At 39.2% G+C, this 22,978-nt stretch overlaps 1 protein-coding gene across 1 annotated transcript; it reads left to right on the top strand.

Moving 5' to 3' along the window:
• Positions 1 to 22,265, top strand: cdc42ep4b (CDC42 effector protein (Rho GTPase binding) 4b). The gene is made up of 2 exons (XM_004080587.4): positions 1 to 148; positions 18,787 to 22,265. The coding sequence occupies exon 2, from the start codon at positions 18,925 to 18,927 to the stop codon at positions 19,921 to 19,923; it is 999 nt and encodes a 332-aa protein (XP_004080635.1). The 5' UTR covers positions 1 to 148; positions 18,787 to 18,924; the 3' UTR covers positions 19,924 to 22,265.
• Positions 22,266 to 22,978: the final 713 nt, after the last annotated feature.

The following is a 22,978-nucleotide window of genomic DNA, read 5'->3' as shown; positions in this document are numbered from 1 at the left end:
TGGAGCGCGAGGCGCGTGGGAGGAGGAGGGGGAGGAGGAGGAGGAGTGCGGGTTACGTCTGCCATACAGATGCAAACCAAACGAACGTTGGATCCCGAGGACTAGCTCTGGCCTGAACTACTGCTCCTCTGTTATTCTCCACGTGAAGGTAACCAAACTCTTTGTCTACTCCCTTTTCTTTCTTTCTTTTAAAGGTCAAAATCTGAAACTTTTCGGTTTCTTTGACCCCAAACAAGCTAACTTTACTTTTTGTGTTACTAGTGTTTAGGCTAAAAAAAAAATGGAGAATCTGTTTTGTTGTTTTTTCCTTGGGGTAAATCCTTTTCAGGGGACGACGGCTTGTGTCTTTCTGCTTATTGGGAGTGTTTAGAACTAGTTATTAGAATAAACCCACAGTGTTAAATCTGCATCTCATTTGAATGTCAAATCTGCTCTCGGGGCTGGGAAGCCTGGCAGTCTCTTCGGGCTCTTGGCTGTCCCATATGGGACAAAAACAAAAGCCCCGGACTCTCCTGAGTGTCCTACATCATCCAGACAAGGGGCAGGAACAGAAAGAAAAACACAAAATCCCTTCGATCCATTCTAGAAAATCAGAATTGTTATTTAAAAAAGTTCCACAAGTTAAACTTAAATGTTTTGACCATTTTACAAGTTCTTTTTTTCTAAATATTTTCTTAAAATTGACAAATTAAACTTTTTAGCAAGCAATTGGTGCCCCCCCCCCCCCCCCTTTTTAAACCACAGATTGAGAAAATAAATACAGTAAAACATGTTGATTCAATGGCAAACAAAATGATTTACCAAAATTTTGGGGGAAACAAAGACAAAAGTCTACAAAAAAAGTACTTTGTAAGTTTTTCAAACTCCATCTGTGCCGCTAAACAACAATTTTCAGCACCAGTGTAGAACATAATTTAATCATAGCAGGAGGCAGATGGATTTCCAGAGCATCAGTGCTCTTAGATGAGGGTTGCATAACATTATTACTCTCAGGGAATCCCAATATTATCAAGACATTTTAACACCTTCAGCTACTTTAATCTGCTTTCCCAAACTTCAATCCTTGTTTCTTTGGAGCCGGACTGTTTACTTCACCCTTTGAGTTTATCTGCCAAACCTCCTCCGCCACCGTGCTTCGGCTAAACGCTCTCACGCTGACCGTAAAGTTTGCAGATCTGTTTTATTTTTTTTTTGCAAGCCGACGTATCATTATTCTCCACTCATCCCAGCTCTTCGGTGGTGTCAAATCGTCTGTCTGGACAATAGTCGGCCATATTGACTAATGGGCTTTGCATTAGTGTTGTCTTTGCACAAATGTTGCCCTCTGACCTTGCTGTGGGGCAAAAAAGAAATGCACAAACAGACCATAACAACAGCTTGTCAGGCAGGGTTTGTCATATGGCTTGATGAATCATTGATTATAATTAGCATTTTTTTAATAGAAATGGGAGAACTGGTTTTCATACTTGAGTTGTCATGGAAGAATTGCCTCATTTCGTACTTTCTCCTAGTTTTTGCTCTCTCTCGGGGAAAACCAGTGTTGTATTACAGCTCAAAGTGGACCTGTCATCTCCCTGGTTTATGGCCTTTTTCAGGCAGATAACTCTCCATTAAGATCTGTTTTGTTAGAGGAGAAGGGAGTATGTGCGGGTTTCATTTTTGACTTGTTTTTATATTTTTCTATTTTAGAGGCTATTACATTTGCACTGGAGGATGGTGCCGAGGAGGCTGACGGCTTTTCCAACTGTGCTGAAGTCATTGCAATATTAGAACACGTCTGTTAAGCAATGAAGGCTTGTGAGCACGCTGACTTCAGGTGTTAGTCATAAAGTTTGTCATTGAGTTTGCCTAAATACATAAAATCAGTTCCTTGTATTTTATAAAACATTTGAAGCACTACTTATTTCTTTAAGAATGTTTTTCTTTCATTTTTATCCAGCAAGTCATCTGATAAGCTGAGCAAAGGTCACAGTACTTGCTTCTAATTGGTAAATTTTCCCCCCCCCAGGTGAATTATTTACATCTTTCAGGAAAAAGGTGTGTTTCATTCAGAGCTTTCCACATTTCCTCTTAAGCGTGTGTTGTTATTTCAGATGGTGTGTCAGGAAAACACGGGATTATCAATTTATTTTAATAATCCCTGTAGAAAGTTTGTTTGTTTCAGACAATTGGAGGATTCGCCCCGCCCAAAAAGAAAGCTGATTATGTTTTAAGCAGCAAACCTCTGCTGTCTTCAGGCCTTTGTTTGGAAGAAACTCACAAGGTTATAACTTGGTAACTACAAAACAGGAACTCCACTTTATTTAGAGATTCTCCACCTTTTGGTGTCAGGTTCATGAATGAGACCAGGTAGATAACGCTAGAATGAAGGACGGTGCACAATTGTATTTCCCAGTTTTTTTTATAGCTGTAGGAATCTACTATTTACTTATTTGCCATGTAAACAACAGCAAAAAACAAAAAAAAAAAGTAATAGTGAGCATGATCTCCAAATTGCTTTTAAAATCCAGGACACTAGATGATCCCGCATCCTATAGTTTTTTAGTAGTTGGGGAGTAGGTTGGGAATTTGGTCTTAGCCTTTGTCTTTTATTCTTCCGATGTGCTATCGTTCATTTCCACCCATGTGTCGGTTTCCGTAAACGCCTGAACAAAACCAACCTGTTACCCTACCTGTATTTTCATCTAACACTACAGTTTCATTTGCTTGTAATACTCTTAAAAAAACTCTTAATTGAAAACTTCCGAGTGCATATTTCCAAATGGGTTTCTACTAACAGCCTCAAGTCAAAACTCATTGTTTAAGCCCTGCTGCATTTTTGTCATCCGGCAGAACCAGTCCTAATGGCTGCAAATGTCTGCACACGGCTAGTTCACTGGGTTGGTACCACATAATAAACATTCAGAACATTTTTGATTGATTTACTAGTAACTAACCTGTGTCTTAATAACTTTACCATGTCTAAGTCTCCATGTGGCACACATCCTGAAATCGTTTTAATTCCTCTGAGGGGTCATTCTAATTGCGTTCTCTGAATAAAAAAAAAAAAAAAACAGGTGTGGCTGTTGGCTCTAAACAGACAGCTTTGGTACAGGCCTTGACTATTTTGTCAAGTCCAGTATGCCTCTATTGTTTCCTGGCTCTGAATGGAAATAAAAGCAGATGGCCTTTTCCCCCTAAGGCTTATTGAAAAGACACAGGAAGTCTGTTGGCTTAACTTTGGTCACCTCCGAGCCACACAGATGACAAAATCATGTCAGGAAACCAGATCTCTGGATGGAAAGAGTCACATGAACTATTGAATAGCAGAAGTAAAAAAAAAATAAAAAAAATATCCTGAGAGATTTTCTGGTTTCCTCATAAGTATCGGCTCACATATCTTTCCTGGCTGTGCTGGAGAGGACATTTCCAGGTTAGTAATCCTGTGCCGTGTATGGCCTTCGGTGAGGTTCTCCTTTACAGATAAGAATCGCAGGCCTTTGTCTCTATAAGAGAATGTAATCACTGTAAATAGTTGGTGTCACCTTTGAGCCCCATGTCGCACGTACCTGTTTGGGTGTGAGTGCATGAATTTTTAACGTCACTTTTGTTCGCATACCTACCTCTGGGTGTGACACAAGGGTTCGCTTGGTGTCTCTTCCCAATTATACCTTGTGTGACACTCTTGGGCTTAATACAATGAATTAAGTTTTCTACATCATTTGTGTGTATCGGTGTCGAAGTCTGAATCCAGGGGTGGAATTTCTCTGATAGCCTTTGAACGTTTTCACTCATATACACTATACACCCTCATACTTTGCTTATTAAAATAGTACTATTGATTTAAAAAGGAGTTTAAATAGTTAAATCAAGTATTTTTTTGAAGGCTTTAACTTGGACAAAGTGGAAGTAAATGTGATTGTTGTTCAATGAAGCTCATGGAACTTTAAAGACTTAGTTAAACCAGTTTGTGATTCAGAAAATCTTTTGGAGTCAGAACTTTTCTCATTAGGTCGACAGATTTGCAGGTTTTCACAGAGACCTTTATACTTCAAAGAATTTGATTTGGATGCTGAACCTCAGCAGTGTGGCTCTAAATCCACTCTTAAATGGTCTTAAATATGTATTCACCATTAGATGTCACAATTTTAATTATTTATTTTATTTAATTTTTTATTTAACAGGGACACATTAAAAGCATTGCTGCAATGCGCCAGAATTAGCCCAAAGGCTATTTATCGTCTGTAGTTTCATTTGCGTTTTGTGGTTTTTTATTCGTCAACATAAGAACCTCAAAACATAAATTAAATTCATTAATAGAAAAAATACATATATACAATAAACAATCATTTAAAATACACATAAATAAGAAAAACATGCACATAGTAAGAATTATATAAACAATTTAAAAAGACACAAATGTGACAGATCAGACAAGGAGGGGCAGGCAAATAATATAATTCAATGTGTATATGTTAATATATGACATAAATCAGTTTTGCCCTAATAAATCTAAAATTGGACATGTGTATCAATTAAAATGGCAAAATATTTAAATCTCTCAACAATTTTTTATTTCTTTCCTGCCACAAAAGCATCAGCTAGAATTTTTTACGGTTTGTTTTTGGATAAGAACATTGCAACTGTTTTGTTAACTTAAACTTGACTGTTCCAACCATTCTGCAACATGACCCATCGTTTTGGTGAGCTTCTCTGCCACCTCCGACAAGTCATTACCATGTGCATAAATGACAGTGTCATCAGCATACATCTGAATGAAGATGTTGGAACAAACAGAAGGGAGGTCATAATGTAGGGAGGGAAAAGTAAAGGCCCCAGAATGGAACCTTGCGGAACACTTGTATAGATGGAGAGAGGAGGGGAATGACAATAATTTATCCTAACTGACAGATCTATTTGATAAATATGATTAAATCCAATTTATGGTTTTCAAGGAAAATTTTAATTTCCTTAGTTTAGTCAGTAGTTTTTATGATTTATAGTGTCAAAAGCTTTTTTTCAGGTAGAAAAACAGCCCCAACTACACAACCCCCTCACCCATATACCCTTAATTTCCAAAGACGTTTTTGTCTTCATCAGTAGTGGGCCATCAGGGCCTGGAGTGCCATCTCTGCTGGCCTAAATGTATTCATAAAAATGCATTGATTTTTTTTTTTTTTTTTTTAAAGTAGAAAAACAAATGTCCTTTGTTTAAGTCATGTTGTATGATATTCATTTAATTGAGCTGCTGATTATGTTGTTCATTGTAGCCTTCAGAATTCACAAACAAGCCTGGCATGAGCAGAGACGGACAGTCGAAAAAAAAAAAAAAAACAGATCTAGAGTTTCTGACACCAACTAGAAGACTTTCCTCTGAACCCAACATATTATTTGATTGGCTAACACATCAACAGGAAGAATATTTCTAATTAAACCTTTTTTTCCTCAAACAAAGATCTGAGGGAAAGTATGGTGCTGCTTCAGGCTCTATCCAGTTTGCCTGTGACGATTCTTGTAACCAAGGTTTTTGTCCAGAGCTATTTTCTGAAGCGAAACCTCATGCCAAACTAAACAAAAACATGCCTATTAGTTTCAACATCCTATGACAAGAATAAATAACCATTTGACGGAGAAGAAGGATGTGGCTAATGGCCTAGACCTAAATCCACAGTCTGGTGTTTTTTATTGAGAAGATGCAAGTTCAAAAAAAGCATTCAGTGCTTTTACCGACTAACTGTTTAGATGTTTAAAAACATTAGGAGTTTTAAAGCCATCAGCAATTGCAGTCATTTTCCAAATATAGACAATAGAAGTTACTAGATTTACCAGAAGCACATGTCTGGATGATCCTACCATCAGCTAATAATTAAAAAGCTAATGTGGATTTAGTGTGTTATCATCCGCTTGTTACAGAGCCACAGCAGCTCTGCTCTGTCTGCATGTTTAGTCTACATTTTGAAAAACACTTGCTTTTGTACCGTTGCCTTCTGGCAGTGATCATGTGTAAATGGCTTGATAAAGGAGATAAATCAAATCAACCTTTATTTATATAGCACTTTTTCGACAACAGATGTCACTCAAAGTGCTGTGCATAAAATACAATAAAATTTAAAAACAAGATGACAAGACAAACCGTGCGACAACCCCCCCCCCCCCCCCCCCGCAAAAACACACACACACACACACCCACACACACACACACATATCAATAAATAAATAAATAAATAAATAAATAAAAAAGTGATAGAATGATAGAATGTAGAGACCTGGCTTTGTCCTGAGGTGGGAAAACGATAGTTTGGGGACATGTCCACACCAGCGACCCCCCAACCCAAGTTCACGGAGTACACCACCACAGAACCCCCCAGATCCGATCAAAAGAGTCAGACCCAGGAGATCCCACTGCAGCGACCCCGCTCACTGAGAAGGGTCAGTCACTGATGTGGAGGATCCCTCAGAGGGAAACACTGGAGTGTAATAAAATGTAAAAGGAATAAAATTAAAATATATATAAAACATGGACAAAAAAAACAAATAATTACATAAACCTTAATAGGCATATGAAATAGTAAGAGCGTCTTAAAAATTAATAGGATAAATAAATAAATGTATTTACATACACATATAAAACTAGTTAAAAGAAAAATAAATTAAAATATTTAAAAATAATAATAATAATAAATTAAAAATAATAATAATAATAATAATAATTAAAAAAAATAATAAAATAAAATAAAATAAAAAAAATCCTAAAATTCAACTAAAAGCTAAATTAAAAAGGTAGGTCTTAAGCCTTCCTTTAAAAACATGAACTGTCTCTGCAGCCCTGAGGCTGTCTGGGAGGCTGTTCCACAGGCGAGGTCCGTAAAAACTGAATGAGGCCTCGCCGTACGTTTTTGTTCTAACTTTTGGGATAACCAAAAGGCCTGTATCAGAGGACCTCAGGGTCCGCGAGGGCTCATACTTTAAAATCATGTCAGATAAATATGAAGGCCCGAGACCATAAAAACATTTGTAAACCAATAAAAGAACTTTAAAATCAATCCTGAATTGCACAGGGAGCCAATGCAGCGATCTTAAAATCGGTGCAATGTGTTCCCGCCCCCTGGTCCTCGTCAGAACGCGTGCTGCTGAATTTTGCAGCAGTTGAAGATTTGCTATTCTTGTTCTGGGAAGACCAGAGAGCAGGGCATTACAATAATCCAATCTGCTGGTAATAAAAGCATGCATTAGCACCTCTGTACTGGCAAGAGAGAGAAATGGGCGGACTCTGGATATATTTTTTAGATGATAAAATCCTGTTTTTGTGATGTTTTTAATTTGTGGGATAAAATTCAACTCAGAGTCAAAAATGACACCCAGGTTTCTCACACACTGAGAAGTTTTGTAATTCTTTAGTTTAGATAAAACTATCTCTCTCTTGTCTTCAGAACCGATCACTAAAACCTCTGTTTTGTCCTGGTTTAGCTGTAGAAAGTTCTCCGCCATCCATGACTCAATGTCTAAAATGCATTTTAAGAGTGTGTTGACCGACTCTTCATCATCAGGAGACACGGCGATGTAGAGTTGAGTGTCATCAGCATAGCTGTGGAAACAAACGCCATGCCTCCTGATGACGTCCCCCAGTGGCAACATGTATAGATTAAAAAGTAGTGGGCCTAAAATTGAACCTTGGGGGACCCCACAGTTGATGTCGAAGACCCTTGAGGAGCAAGTATCCATACTTACGTAAAAACTTCGATCTGTGAGATAGGAATAAAACCACTTTAGTACAGTACCAGAGATGCCCAAACCTCTCAGTCTGTTGAGTAAAATACTGTGATCTACAGTGTCGAAAGCAGCACTGAGATCCAGTAGTACCAGAACTGAGAGTTTCTGACAATCCAGGTTACATCTAATATCATTTACTATTTTAACAAGGGCCGTCTCTGTGCTGTGGTTCGTCCTAAAACCAGATTGATATTTTTCAAATATGTTATTTCTATTTAAAAACTCATTAAATTGGATTAAAACAGTTTTTTCAATCATTTTACTTAAAAATGGTAAGTTGGATACTGGACGATAATTGTTATAGTTGTTTGGATCTAAATTACTCTTCTTCAGAAGAGGCCTCACCACTGCCGTTTTAAAGGCAGCAGGGAAGACACCTGTCTGAAGAGAGTAATTTACTATATTTAAAAGCTCAAACTCAAAGAAGTCATAAAATGTTTTCAACAACGATGTGGGGATTGGGTCTAAAAGGCAGGTGGTTGGCTTTAACTGGGAGAAAACCTGACCAAGTCCCACAGCATCAACCAGGACAAAACTTTCCAGTGTTTCCTCTGATAAATACAATGCTATAGATTCATTAAAAGCAACACCTTTTTGAATTAAAAGAGTAGATCTAATAGCATTGATTTTACTCCTGAAGTGGTCTGCAAAACTCTCACATACAGCATCTGAGGCTGCTATGGAGGACCTTTGAGAGTCTCTTTTAGTTAAACTGTCTATTGTTTTAAAAAGAACTCTAGGATCATTTTTGTTTTGTAAAATTAAGTTTGAGAAGTGGAGGGTTCTGGCTTTTTTTATTGCATGACTGTACCTCGTTTGCTGTTCTTTAAAAATTTCGCAATGTACAGTTAACTTTGTTTTTCTCCACTTCCTCTCCGCTCTCCTGCATTCGCGTTTCAAGGCTCTGATTGGTTCGTTCTTCCATGGTGCTGTAGCTTTAGTTTTCAACGTTTTCGTTTTAAGTGGAGCTACAGCATCAATGGCTGACTGTAGTTTGTTGTTAAAATGTTCAACCATAAAATCACATGATGCAGGTAAAATATGAGCGGGAGTTTGATGTAAAATATTGATAAAATTTGCAGCCACATCAGGAGTTATGTATCGTTTCCTCACAGTTCTCGCTGGAGCTTCCTGTCGAGTAAAACTGGTGATATTAAAAAATATACAATAGTGATCTGACACAGCCATGTCAACAACAGAGGACACACTGCAGGACAGCCCATAGGTTATCACCAGGTCTAGAGTGCGCCCCCTGCTGTGAGTAGGCTGTGTGACATGCTGTGTGAAATCCATACAATGCAAGAGGTTAAGAAACTCCTTTGCATGAGCATCACTATCTTTATCAACATGTAGGTTAAAATCACCAGTTATTAAAACTCTACTATATTTGGAGTGTATTACAGATAAAAATTCAGAAAATTCTTGAATAAAACAGGAGGGAGGCTTTGGTGGTCTGTAAACAGTAACACATAAGATAGATGGGCTGTTAAAAGAAAATGCATGATGCTCAAATGAGGAGTAGCTATGTAGCGTGATTGTTTTGGTTGCAAATGAGCCACGAGCAATCGATGCAGTGCCACCGCCTCTTTTATCTCCCCTGGTAGAAAATAAAAAGTTAAAATTTAGTGGGGAAGCTTCAGTGAGAACAACAGGAGCATCAGCACCCAGCCAGGTCTCTGTTAAAAGAAGGCAATCTAAATTGTTGTCTAAAATGAGCTCATTCACGATAAAAGATTTGTTTAAAAGAGAGCGAATGTTTAAAACAGCAAAGTTTAAAACAGTGTGTGTGTGCAGATGGATTGATTTATCTTTTTTGTCCGGTAATGTGTGAATGTCCATGGTGATTAAGAGACTTGATCTGAAAGCTTATGGTATGTCATAAAAAATCTCTATTTTCACTCTGCTAATATTACAAAACAAGGCCAGTAAAAGCAAGTTAATGTGGTCTCTGTGCAAAATAAAAAATGTACCAATTCATAGGTTATTTGGTGACTCCCTGGGCTTGAATAATTGATGGACTAGTGACTTGTTCAGGGTGTTCGCTGGGATAGGCTCCAGCAACCCTGCAACACCTAAAGGGATTTAGTGGGTTTGGAAAATGGATGGATGGAGGATTCTCCACTGTGAATGCACATGTATAAAACAATTGATGCCATACAGTTAGAAGCTGTATATACAGCCAATCACACAATGGAGTTTAGATCTATCCATTCAAACCTTGTAGAGAAAAACCTGACAAATTAGGGACTACAGTCTCGTCCCTAACTGAAATGAGTTCCCCAGTTTTTTTTTTTAAGAATTTTGCAAGAATGGCCGGGGGGGGGGGGGGGGGGGGGTCATCAACAACTAATAAAGAAATCACACAACATTTAGATTTTTGGTTTGCATGTTAATATTCTCAGTCATTAATTCGTTCTGTTCCACTTGTTCATCAGAATATCCACCACACTAATGTCAGGGAAAATATCTGTAAATTGGTTTTATTGTGGAAACAGCAGGGAGTATGAATATAGAATCTGTGACCCCAGTTAATCCAAAGTTTTGCTTTTGTGAGTAGCTTTTATCAGGTTGAAGTGGGCTTGTATGTTCTTTTATTAACAAGTGTTTTTTTTGTTGGCTGCTGTTAGGTGTCATTAAAGTTAACACCACGAGGGTTTTATAAACTCATCTTGTTAGTCGGGGCTTTCTGCTGAGACCTTTATTGCTGAGGCTGTGTGCTTGACTTCAGCAGGGGGGCTGCTGGTAAAATAAAACCCACCCAAGAACCATTGAGGAGTTGACATTCTTCAGAAAACATCCATTTATCTTGCAATCACACTAAGAGGCCCCTTTTTGATTTTACAAAACAAGTTTGTTGAGCCTGGACCCTCTTTGTCCTGGTCACAGTGGGTTATCTTTTGGTAATTTATCTTTCTTTTTCACAAGTTATCATTTTAAACTGGCTCAGATTCTCACCCTGCATTTCTTAGGAAAAATAAGAGCCATCGTGGCCTCTGCATTAATCTCATTCACTACACTATTGTGCAAGTCCACTGAGACAGGCTTCTTGTTGCAAAGGAGCATGTATTCCCTCTCTGTCTTTTATAGAACAATCCTCAGTAGAACTTCTGCATTGTATCATGGCACAACAGAAATTGGACGGCTTATTTAACCACTTGGCTTAGATCCTGACCCTTTGTACCAAGCGTCAATGCTGTCTGTTAGTCAGCAACTGATGAGAAGGATTGCGATGATTATACAAGTACTCTCATGTGAAAACGCACGAGCACATACACACTGAGTTTAGCACAATCCCTCTACTGTCGCAGTAATGAGGGTTTGGACACATTTCATGGGGAGCAGGGTGAAAAAAAAACCCGTCTGTGGTTGTGCTGGCATTAGTAAATCCAGTAGGGACACCCTTGACTGGCTCTTATAAGGATTCATTTCTCTTTGGTGGCTCCATATGGACTTTTTAGAGGGAATGGGGTTTGATACAGAGTGTATTTTTGTGCAACATCTGTCTTGATTGAAGTATTTCAGGCCAGACTTGTTCTGTAATAAAGTGACACACTTTATCTCTTTGGGTTTAAGAAGACACCCTGTGATTTATTTGGCCGTTGAAGTTTTTAAAGGCCCGACTTAACTGGAAACACTGGAAAAGGTTTAAAAAGGTCGTCCAATGCCCTCTGGGTAAAAGGCTGAAAAAGAATATCTCTGAACATGCTCTCATGGTGATCATGTTGCTGGGTGTGAACTTGTGCCACACAAACCAAAAAGCATAAAAGAGTTTCCGAAACACAAGAGTTTTTAGGAACAAACAGGGTTGGCTGTAAAAGGCTGGTTGATTTCAGTGACATTGCTGTGAGGTTTTCTGTATCCTAGCTTTTGTCGCCGGCCAGCCTCGGCGTGCTGGTTTTATTTGCTCGCATTGAAAATGCTTTTGTTAATCCTCTGGTGGTTTTGTTTTGTTTTTTTTCTCAGGGGCATTAGGGTGCTGGAACCTAACCTGCTACAGTTTACACACTCTTACACAAATGCAGTCACACAGAGGATGTAGAGCTCTGGTAAAAGTTTTGTTTATCTCTCAAAATCTGTGTTACCTCTACATGATGATGAGAAACGTTCTGGCTTTGTTTACAAAAATTGGCGCCATTTTTTCTTTAAATCATTTTAAGCACCAGACAGACATTCACCTTTGTGAAATATGCATGTTTTTGACATGTGGGTGGAGGGGGAGAGGGGTGGGGTTAAACTTTCCTGACATTCACAGTCTGTTTCTGCTCGAAATATTTCTGCCATTCGTCAAACAGGTTTTGCCTTGGAGTGTTGTCACTAGAAATGAGGTTAAACAGGGAGAGACATTTTTTTTGTGTAGCAAGAAGCAATAAAAGAGCCAAGAAGAGTTTACAGTCTTGTCACTAACCAGAGAAGAATCAGACATATTTGTAAAATAAAATATATTTTAAATTTTGGTTTGATGCACTGTTCAGATATGAATGGGTGTCACTAAACAAAACCATGTTGTTGTGCTACATAAACTTGATGTTGTGTCAGATGTTATCTGTGTGGTGAGACTTGTTTTCTCGGAAACCACCAAGTATGTGAATTAGTACTTGAATGGAATGAGCTCACAGCAATACTTTTTTTGCAAATCCAGGCCCTAATCAGGTTTGTGCTCATCTGGAAACGTCTCTTACTGCCCTCATGTTTTACGTTCTTAAAATATTCTACTTAAAAACGTTTTTATTTTGTCATTTATTCTGTAGATACATTTGATTAAAATTATCTTGGCCTTTTGCATTAACAGATTTTTTTTTCCCTTTCTAAGAACTATTTGAAAACCTGCACAGCTAATAATTAAGTTTATTTCATTATTGGTTTATTAAAATAAAAATAAAGCAAAGATTTTACTTCAAAAATAATTTAGCAAAACTCAAACTTACCAAAAGAATCTACAGGTGGAGGCGTTAGCATGTGTGTCTGGGCCTTCAGATTGGTGCAGGGAAGTTGTTACAAATCACCACAGGTTGTATAACGGGACAAACAGTTGCCTATTTTTCGGTAGCCTCTGTCTTAATAGATTGCTGTGGGTTCTGAACATTGACTGTTTAAAGGGAACTGGACTGAGTAACCCCCCCCCCCCCGCGTTCCAAATGGGAAGTACCTGGTGGTCCCAAAAAGCTAAAACCTCATAAACTTCTATTGAGAAATAAACAGCTATCTCTAAGTCATTATATTTATAATCATGCTTCATCTGCTAAATCTTTCTAACATGTTTTCCCAAATCTTAATGTATTTGTCATTTTTTTTCACTGTAGTGCAAGATATTCAAGTTAAAAAACTGACCAATCCGATGCCTCAATAAAAGTAGGCAGCCTCGTGTCGATCGATCACAGCGTCTGATTAACACATTCTCTTGAGCCTGCTTTTAGTGGAAGGGGTGTGGCCTTCTAACATGTTCATTACTGATTGGAGAGAGTGGTTGCCATAGAAATGTAGACTAAGACCGCCAGACCAATCACAACTTACTGAGGACGTCTGATTTCAAGATGACGATGGACATATAGCTGAATTTGCTTCATTTGGTTGGAACCGGAAGTAAGTCCTTTTCTATAGCTGACGTCTCACTCGCTCTATCCAGTTCTCTTTTACAGTTATTGGTTCTGAATACAAAAATACACAAGTTTTAACTACCTATATTATTAAAGATTGTAGATTTGTTTGAGTGTGATTGCATATCAGTAACATAATACTGTGTGTAGCTATGTCTTGGTTATTATTTTATCTAAATTAGGGCTGCACGGTTTGAGGAAAACAACAATATTGCGATGATGACATAACTTGCGATACATGAACAAATAACAAAACAACCAAAAATAAATTTTACTGGAACAGTTTAATTTAAATAAGGGTCAACATACTTAAAAGACAGTCCAAATGACTGTAGTCTAGATAGGAAGCGAGCATCTAACATAATGGGCTCCATCTGATTGGTCAACAACATGAAGGGGTCCATCCGATTGGTCAAATGCATAAAGGGTTTTATTTGATTTGTTAAATACTTCAAGTTGCCAGAAGATTGTTTTAGTACATTTAAGGTTACAATTTATCACAATTTTTGCGATATGCGAATTGCACAGCTTGTAATCGTAATAACGATACATTTGCGATTTCTTGTGCAGGGCTAATATAAAATCCTACTTGCAGTATAATAACAAAAATATGCGCCTCACCTAACTTATGCAAGGCCATAAAAATGTCAGAATTAGTTTCATAATCACTGATTGGAGCATCACCAGTATCAGTAAAATGTATTTGGAGGCCTCACAGGGTGTATTGGTTCAGTTCCCGCCCTGCCTGCCTGCTCAGGTGTTGAAGAACAATTGGCTTGGGCAAAATGCTGAACCCCACTTTTCTCCTAGTGGCCCCAGGTTAGCGCCTTGCATAGCAGCAGAATGAGACCTGTGACTTTAAAGGTCCTTTGGCCTTAAACAAGGTAGAAAAGCACTAAATAAGCATACAACCTGTATAATTTTGTATTTTATTTGGATTTTTTTTATTATGCTTAACTTCTATAGACTGTCTCTTGACGAACTGTTGCATTTCAACCTGTAAAGACCAACGTTGTCCCTTAAGCATACGTACACTGACTTGCAGCAACTCGAATGCTTTTTTTAAACAATTCTGTGGGTTTCAGTGCTGAGAAACATGTCAAACATTTTTTGTTCTGCAGTTTTACAAGTTAATGCAAGAGTTTAAGAATCTTTTGCTGATTCTAGTGTAATGAGAAGAAAAAAAATATTCACCTTCCACATTTTTGGCCTAATGTTGGGCTTTTTTTTTTTTTTAAACAGGAAAAGTTTAAAAAATTAGGTTTAGTCATTCTAACTCCTCTCTACTTCAGTTTTTCACAATCTGTTGGTAGTTGTCATTTCAATATTTTGAGAAGGACCTCCTCCCCGTGGGAAATCAGATGTTGGGGTCTGGACCAAAGAGGGGGCAAATTAAATTTGCAAACGCTTGTTGTCATAGCTACGAACTTTGCATTGTCGCGCAGACCCTTTTACTACTTCATTATGATTGTTGAAGAAGGTTGGGCTAACTGATAAATGGATTAACATATCAATGTAGCTAACAATAGGATAGAGAGATTCAGCAAGCCCTAGGTAACTCAGGGTTAGGACTCTGCATTTGTTCTGTTCTACAACAGAAAATATAGCTGAAAGTCTAAAATATACTTTCTCTTTTGAGTATAAAGTTGAGTAATGTCTTTTTTGTTATGCATTTAAATCAAGCTCAGAGATAAATAGGAACCAGAGTTGTTGCGTAATAGCCTCCTTCCTCACTTACTAGTAGATTTTTGTATTGAGTCTTCCAATTTGCAAATAAATAATGCATTCAGTGTCACTTTTAAATAAATAAAGACCGTGAGAGAGAAATAGACAGAGGAAAAAACAAAAGGTCTGTATCTGCTCATTGGTAATTTTGCATGAGCGGCTGAAGGAGAGCCGGTTGCCAGGTCTTTATGAGTGTGATGTGTGTCATCCTTGGGATTACAAACAGTGGGGCTGAGCGCTGAAGAGCCTGCTGGCCGTGATGTCATTTTGCCCGCATAAGAGCTTCTTAATCATTCATAGCCCCGTCACCACTCGTCTCAGTTGGAGCCGGAGTCACATGGCGCTGTGAGTGCTCGGTTACGTAAAGGCTTTGTCATCAGCTGGTAGCGTGACTAAGGCAATCGTTCTCAGCTAAAACAAACATTTTTAGGAAGATGATCTCGCATCTTTGTTGATGACGCTTTGCTCTCATTAGCATGCACAGATTTCTGTTTGTTTGGGATGTTTTTTTTTCCTTCTACACATATAAATCTCATTGCTTTCTGTATTGAAAGCTGTAAAGGATGTTAATGACCATTCAGATCAATAAATTCAATTCCCTAATATGATTTCAAATAGATTTGACTACATCTCTTTAAATGGTTAATTTATTATTGTTTAGAGACAAATTTGTAATGTAACAGCAAATTGGTATAAAAAGTGTCTGATCAGCTAGAAAGCTATTTACATTTTTTATGATAAACCAAAATTTTTGCCGAGTTTTACTGGACATTAGTGGCATTTTAGTGTTTAAAAAAATAAATCACAGAAAGCTAATGTGCCAATTAGACGCCTGTGACACTGTTGGCCCATATCCTGTAGGAATCAGGTTTAATCCCAAGTATTGACACAAAACTAAAATGCCAATTTGTTGTTGGGAGTTATTTCCCAGGAGTAAAACCCTTATATACCTACAACCCACATGAGAAACAAACGTCAACATTACACAAACCCCAGGTATACTCTGCATAATAATGATGGCTGACACCCAATTTAAAGAGCTTATGGGGGAATAAAGAAACTGCTGTCGGGATACGTTTTTGTACTTGCTCCAACATTAAATATTTTGTTAAATAGCTAAATATGGTTGATGCAGCAAGTTACGTTATTGATACAGACCATCAACTACAGATGAAAACTACTTTTAGGGGCTCAGAGTAGTAGTCTAAATGCATGGATGTGACTCTGTTTATTTATTTATTTATTTATTTTTTGCTTGTGCTAGCTGGATTAGCACGGAGAGATTTCCCATCGCACTGCTCCTGCATATTAAGGCATGCCGGGCTGTCAGTACACTTAATGCTCCACAGATTTCTGTCTGATATATTCTGTCTTCTAAATAATGAATGGAATATGTAGACATTGGCACATCAAAGTTTTGTAAACATCTTTAATCACTTGTATTTTTGTTTATCCTGCAAGCACCAATGTTTCTGCTGGTGGATCTATGTGGGGCATCCAGTTGACTCATATACCCTGTGAAAACTGTAAGCATTCGTTCACATTCTTAGGGTACTTGAGGGCGTATTACTCCTTAGATCAACTGGTTTGTGGACCGTTTGACGAAGTCTAAAGAGGTACAGACCAGTGGGTTTCCATAGTTTACGGTTAAACTTTACATCCTCAACTGGTTTTAATGAAGGGCTTAAAAGTTTAATGTGAAATGGTATTTTGAAACATAGTCCCCAGAGAGGAATGTAGGATTACTTCATCTTTTTAAAAATCTACAGTCCTAATTATCCTAGGGTGGAGTGGGTGTCGAACATCAAGCTTTGCCTACGGGCAAATGATGCGATGGATCCTTTAGTGACATCTGCACGTTTTTGATATTTGAGATCCCACTGACATCTTTTTTTTTTGCTGAGACTGAACATCTTCCTGTGACGCGACACATCAAACGCATTCCTCTTTAGCTTTAGCGCTGCAGAGGTTGTCTTATAACCCTGCATGTGGCCACCAGGCAGGGATAAGCCAAATGAGCTGATCCCCTTCGTTGGGGGTGAAATCTTTTTTTTCTCTCTGTCACCAGCTAGCTTAGAGGCAGGAAATCCAACAGGAGGCCAGAACCCATCTCTGATGTTGCCATAGAGAAACACAAAACTCATGGAACAGTGGGGGGAGAACATATCAGTTGACGAGTTGTCTTTAGGCTTCAGTTGCACAGCCAGCTAGTTTTAGCTGTAAATAGCTAACACACAATGGATGGAATAAAGATTTAGCTTTGAGTGCTGCTAAGAGGGAATTCTGGGGTATTTGTTTGTTCCCAGCTTTAAACTATAAGCTTACAATTTGGCTTTTATTTGCTGTTTAAATGGCTTTCATAACACTAAGCTCTGATACAGTGGCGTAAACTTGAAACCCAAATCATTTCGTGGATTCAAATATGAAACGACTCTTTCTTTTTGTTCGGTTAGCAGCAGAAAATAAATTGATGTTTTCAATGAAAGAGTGCAGAAAGTAAAAGCCTAAAAGATTTGCTCTGTCTGTGTTTTTTATTCTTTGAAAGAGTGGAGGAGAAAAAAAGATGCACTACCTTGTATAGCGTATCAAGCCTCACTCTGTTCCCTGTAGTACTACAGCCTTTTCAGCTGAATAGCTGTTTTTTTTTGTCAGAAATGCAAATGTTTTCATATTGTTGAGTGAGGCCTCCATTCATAGATTCACAAGGGAAATACGCAAGCAAACCAAGACCGTAGGCTTCAGCTTCTGCCTGAAAACACTAAGTGATGGTATTACCCTTTAGCTAAAACAAATGTGGCTATTGTTGGAGTTGGTAGACAAGCATGATCACATGTGGGAGCGAGTTTCAGCATCTTTTCCATCCTGAATCTCTTTAGATTGTGGTTCAAGTATTAGTTACAAGTTATGATTTTGTTTTATCATACATTTTAGTATTTTGTGTAACAGGAAATGATTGATCCATACAAGTCAGGAAAATAAAACCCTTAAAAAAATGGTAGCTTTTCACAAGAGCTGATATTGAAGGTATTTTTAAAGTGATTTTAGGATAAGATGGTCGTGGTTACATGTCCTTAAAACTGAAAACAAAGAGAACCCACAAATATTGAGAAGAAACATGATATCTTTCCATAAAGAAATGGCAAAAAAGACAAAAGGATGCGGAACTCCTAAATTATTCCGTCAGTTTATCCAACTGGAGGAAGAAAAAAAAAGCACAGCATTTTTTCTTCTTCACTTTTCTTCCTGTCAGCTCGACGTGTTCTGGCTCCCAGTGTTCTGTCTTTCTGCTTATGTAAGAGTCCAGACCTAAATGAGAACAAGACAGGAACAGCAGTCACTGCATCCCATGGAAAACTGAAGCCGACAGCAGAAGGAAAAGATCCCCAAAAATTGTTTTAGAGACCAAAAAAAAAATCCCCACAAAAACGTTAGCATTGAAAATCTGACTGATAGTGTCATGATGGGATTCTAAGTAGATGTGTGTGAATTTTGTTCTAGAAACCCCTTTTTTACTATTATATAACACTCTCAGAGATATTAGGAAGTTTAAGCTTTTTCCACTTTGTGAAATTTCTATGCTTGATGGGGTAGTAATAAGAGTAGATCTTTATGTCTGCGTAAAAACCCAAAACATGCTAGTTTGACTGTTTCTGTTTCCATAATATTTTCTTTATGATCTGATTTTAATGTTGTTGTTTTTTTCTTCTGCTCTTCATAGATTCACTGTCAAGATGAAACCCAAACCTCAAGAAAACTTGGAATGATTCTGACTTTCAATATCCAAAAGGTTTTCCAATAGAGCTCTCCTTTAAATCCTTTTTCGTTTCCGCCTGTGGATTTCCCAGACGCTGCCATCATGCCTATTCTGAAGCAGCTGGTGCACCACTCCAACCAGTCAAAGCGGAGGTCCAGGGCTGACCTGACTGCAGAGATGATCAGCGCTCCACTGGGGGACTTCCGCCACACCATGCACGTTGGGCGAGGAGGTGACGCTTTTGGCGACACCTCATTTCTCAGCACCAGGACAGGAGAAGCTCCCAGGGAACCGCAGACAAAGCAGAGCTCTCCCGGTTCCAAACCGGGGCTTCTTTCTCGCACCTTTAGGAGCAGTAAGAGGTCTCATTCGGTGAACCGAGGAGACAAGTATGAGTACAATATGACGCTGCCTTCTGCTAGCTCGTCACAGTTTGTGAAAAATGCCATTTCTCTGCCTTATCTAAATGACGAGAGTGCAAGCAGAGGCAGTCAGCTGCCCAAGAGTGTTTCCTCCAGTCCCATGAAGACACTGACGGACACTAAAGACAAGCCTGTCAATGGAGCGGCAGCAATTGCTACTGTGGACATGGAGATGGATGAACGAAATTTTGGCGAAGCAACGGATTTGCCTCCGTCCATGCCTAGGGGAGGTGGCATGAAGCAGGCAGAGTCCATGATGTCCTTCCACATTGACTTGGGCCCTTCCATGCTCTGGGACATTTTGGGCGTGATGGAAAAGAAAAGCTGGGAGGACGACGACCTCGGCTACGAGGAAGGCAAAAGCAGCGAGGGGTACGCATCCCCGTCCCACATTCCCCTCATCGACGACGACGACGCAGACGAGCTGGCTCCCACAAGGCCGCCTCGCGGCACGCACCGGCACCAGGCGGGGGCGGAACCCTATTCGCCAGAGCTCCAGGCCAGGAACAACAACCATCACAACACGGACAGCTGCTCCGTGTCCAGCTCAGGTTCCGAGAGGCCACAGTACCACCTCCGTGATGGAGACACGGAAAGTACCAAGTACAGTTCGCCACGCGGGGAAGGCGACAGAGATTTTACGTACATGGATGAAGATGACGATGAGATTAGGCTGTAGACAAAGCAAATATCGCTGCCGTGAGCAGCCTTCCAATCAAGGGGAAACCCAGTCCCATGGACTCTCACAGCCCTACATAATAGAGGAATCAGAGTAGAGGTTAGCTGTCAAAGCCAGACGAGGTTCAATCTAACATCAGCCCACTGTTATCACGAATAGAACAAGCCTCTGTCACTGCTATAGGGAAGACGTGTTAGACAACTGACTCACCCGCCAACTTTCTAGACTTGTTGGTTAATGCAATCTTTGCATCACCTCAACTTTAAGCTCGATGCGTTTGGACATTTTACAACTTTTGAACAAATACTGGCTCTGTTGAAACTCCTATTGGAGAAGGTCAACTGGGAAAATCAGTCTTTTTCTAAAGAAGCAAAGCCGATGGTTGGAATCAAGACGGTGAAAATAAGCAATGCTGCCATAACCCAAGTAGGTTTTGTAAGCGTTTGGAATCACTGAGGAGCTAGTGAGAGCCTTTTAAATAGACACTAAACAGATGCAGCAATCACTTTTTCTATTCCTGTCTGAGTGTAGGGACTTTTCTTTTGCTATTTTCACATCTTTATGTGTTTCTACAGAACATGAAAGACGATCTAGCCAATTATCTTTGAGATGGTATGTTGTTATTATTATTTTTATCACTCTTTTGGGAAGATCTGTATTATCCAGTCGGGATATTTATTTGTTTTTTCGTTGTTTTAAGGAACGGAGCTCCCTGAATGTGGATTGTTGAGTCTTAAAAGTTGAACTTGGGGGGATTTTTGATATTTATCTTTATGAATACTACAAGGTACTATAAGAAACAATGTATCGACTTTACATAAAAATGACCGAGTAGCTCTAAATGCTGAGTTCATCATCAACATCATTCCTGCTGATAGATCGATAGAAGTGTTGATCGTGGAAATCAGCTGTCCTCTCTAACACGACGTCAGCGGGTCAGCGGTAAAATGCCTTTAAATGCCAGAAACGGGTGTATCAACAAGTTTTATGGTAGCTCCAGAGGGCGGAGAGTCTCTGGACTGACCCCCGAGTTGGTAATTATCACCTCCTCTATGCCATGCAGATCACATTCTAGGAAGGGATGATTAAACCAACCAATCACACGGCCTTCTCCGGTCTGTTCATTAAACGTGTTGGATGTCGGGCTCTCAGCCAGCTGGAGCTGCTGCAGGAACAGACAGGTGTTCCTTTTCTCTAGACTGTACGGAAAACTCAATCAATCTGTCAGCTATACATCTGAGAAAAGTCTTTTAATTTGAAGGTGCCACATCACGAACACCTCGGATTTCCTGTTGTGGCTCTAACGTGTGGCGTTTCCATGGAATCGGGAAGTCTTAAAGGAAAATGGAAGAGTTTGAAAATGGTTTGGAGGAAAGTGCCAAGCGTACGTTGTTTTTTTTCTTTTCTTTTTACTCATCCCTTTCTAACTAACAAGTGAAAAAGAATGTTGACACTATTGACGCTAACTTGTTGGAGGACATTCCTGAAAAGGGAAATTGACGGGGAATTTTTCCCCAACTGCGCAGCTGTGATGTTTTAGTTTTGCTAGACGCTGCCTGAGCCGACACTCATCCAGACGTCCTGCTACAAAAAACTAACATGAGTTACTATTTTACATAACGTCAATAACTTTTTTTTTTTGTTTCTCAGCTGATACATATCTTTGCACAATTTACGTCACAATTTACCCATAACACTGTTTCCATTTGGCATTGCATTTTGGGAAAACGTCTACGAGTTTCAGTTACTTTTGCGCAGACATGAACAACTTCAGTCAAACTTTGGGTTCTCGTGTTCTTGGACCAAATGATTAGGATCCTGCGTAGAGCCGCTGTGAAATATTGGCTCTAAGACTGTCGGCTGATATTAAAAGTATAAATATAATCGGCGCCATCGAAGACTCCACTTCCTGTTCTCAGCCGGTCGGTACTTTGGTGGAGGAGTATTAGCGACTTTCAGAGAGTCGCACCGCTGTTAATGTGATTTTGTTTAAAAAAGCAGTCCACTTATCGAAAGCGTTCAACTTAAATACTGAAGTATGCATAAAGAGTATGTAATTGTCTTAACTGTATGTGGGAACCTCCAGAATAAACTAAGAATTTAAATAAAGTTTGTCTTTGAAAGCAGATGTTAAGGGGGGGGGGGCTGAACAAACAAAGAAGCTGGTAGGATTTGTATTTTCCTTTCGATTCAGTGGCTGTAATGTTCATCTCCAAATATGAACTGTTTGTGTTTCATCTTCTGTTTTCACAGCATATTAATATATTCACTTCCTTCACTCTTCTTTAGTGGAAATAACGGCTCTATTTTTCAATAAAAAGAGAAAGGTGGTAAACTGCTAACTGTGGCTGAGCTGTTTCTCCTTTCATCTCGGCCAGTCTTTCACCACAGGCTGCCTCATTTCCAGGCAACTTGAATCATAATCTGCTTCCAAAATAAGCAGGATGCTGATTGAAATTTCACCTTGAAGTAAAAAACCTCCAAAAGGAGAGAAGAAAAAAAAAAGGGAGCTGAAGGACTTCCAGCAACATTTAACAAACACCCAGTTGGAGTGGATTATTAGGCCCAAATAACCCTGAATGAGAGCGAAAGCCTCGCCCAGCAGATTTCACATCACAGGCAGCACAAACTCTGAGCGCTAATTGAACCCTCCAGCTTGACATTGATTTAAAGAGGCAGCAGAGAGTAAGTAATAAGGCAAAAAGATCCTTCAAACATCACCTGTGTTTATTGAAGATCTTATCATTTAAAGATGTGTAAACCCCGCCTGAATGTCAGGTTATTGCTAATAAAGGAGAACGTTTGCAGTCCAGAACGAAAATGAAATGAGCGGCGTGTTTTCAGGACTGTGGCTCGGTATTCAGGATCAATGTTGAGACCTAAAAACGGCTGAAATGCCATGAAAGATCTAGGGGACGGGTTGTGTTTGACCTGCTGTGATTCTGCATCAAGCCCCGCTTTCCATCTGGGATGGAATCCAGCCAAACAAAAATGTTCAGACATACTTCAGCTCCACTTTTCTCCCTTTTCTTTCAGATTGATGTAGCCTGTGCTA

This window comes from Oryzias latipes, chromosome 19, assembly GCF_053564925.1.
Source record: "Oryzias latipes strain Hd-rR chromosome 19, Olatipes_Hd-rR_3.1".
Lineage (NCBI taxonomy): Eukaryota > Metazoa > Chordata > Actinopteri > Beloniformes > Adrianichthyidae > Oryzias > Oryzias latipes.
Note: the sequence above shows the minus strand (reverse complement) of the source record. Positions and strands in the feature narration are given on the sequence as shown.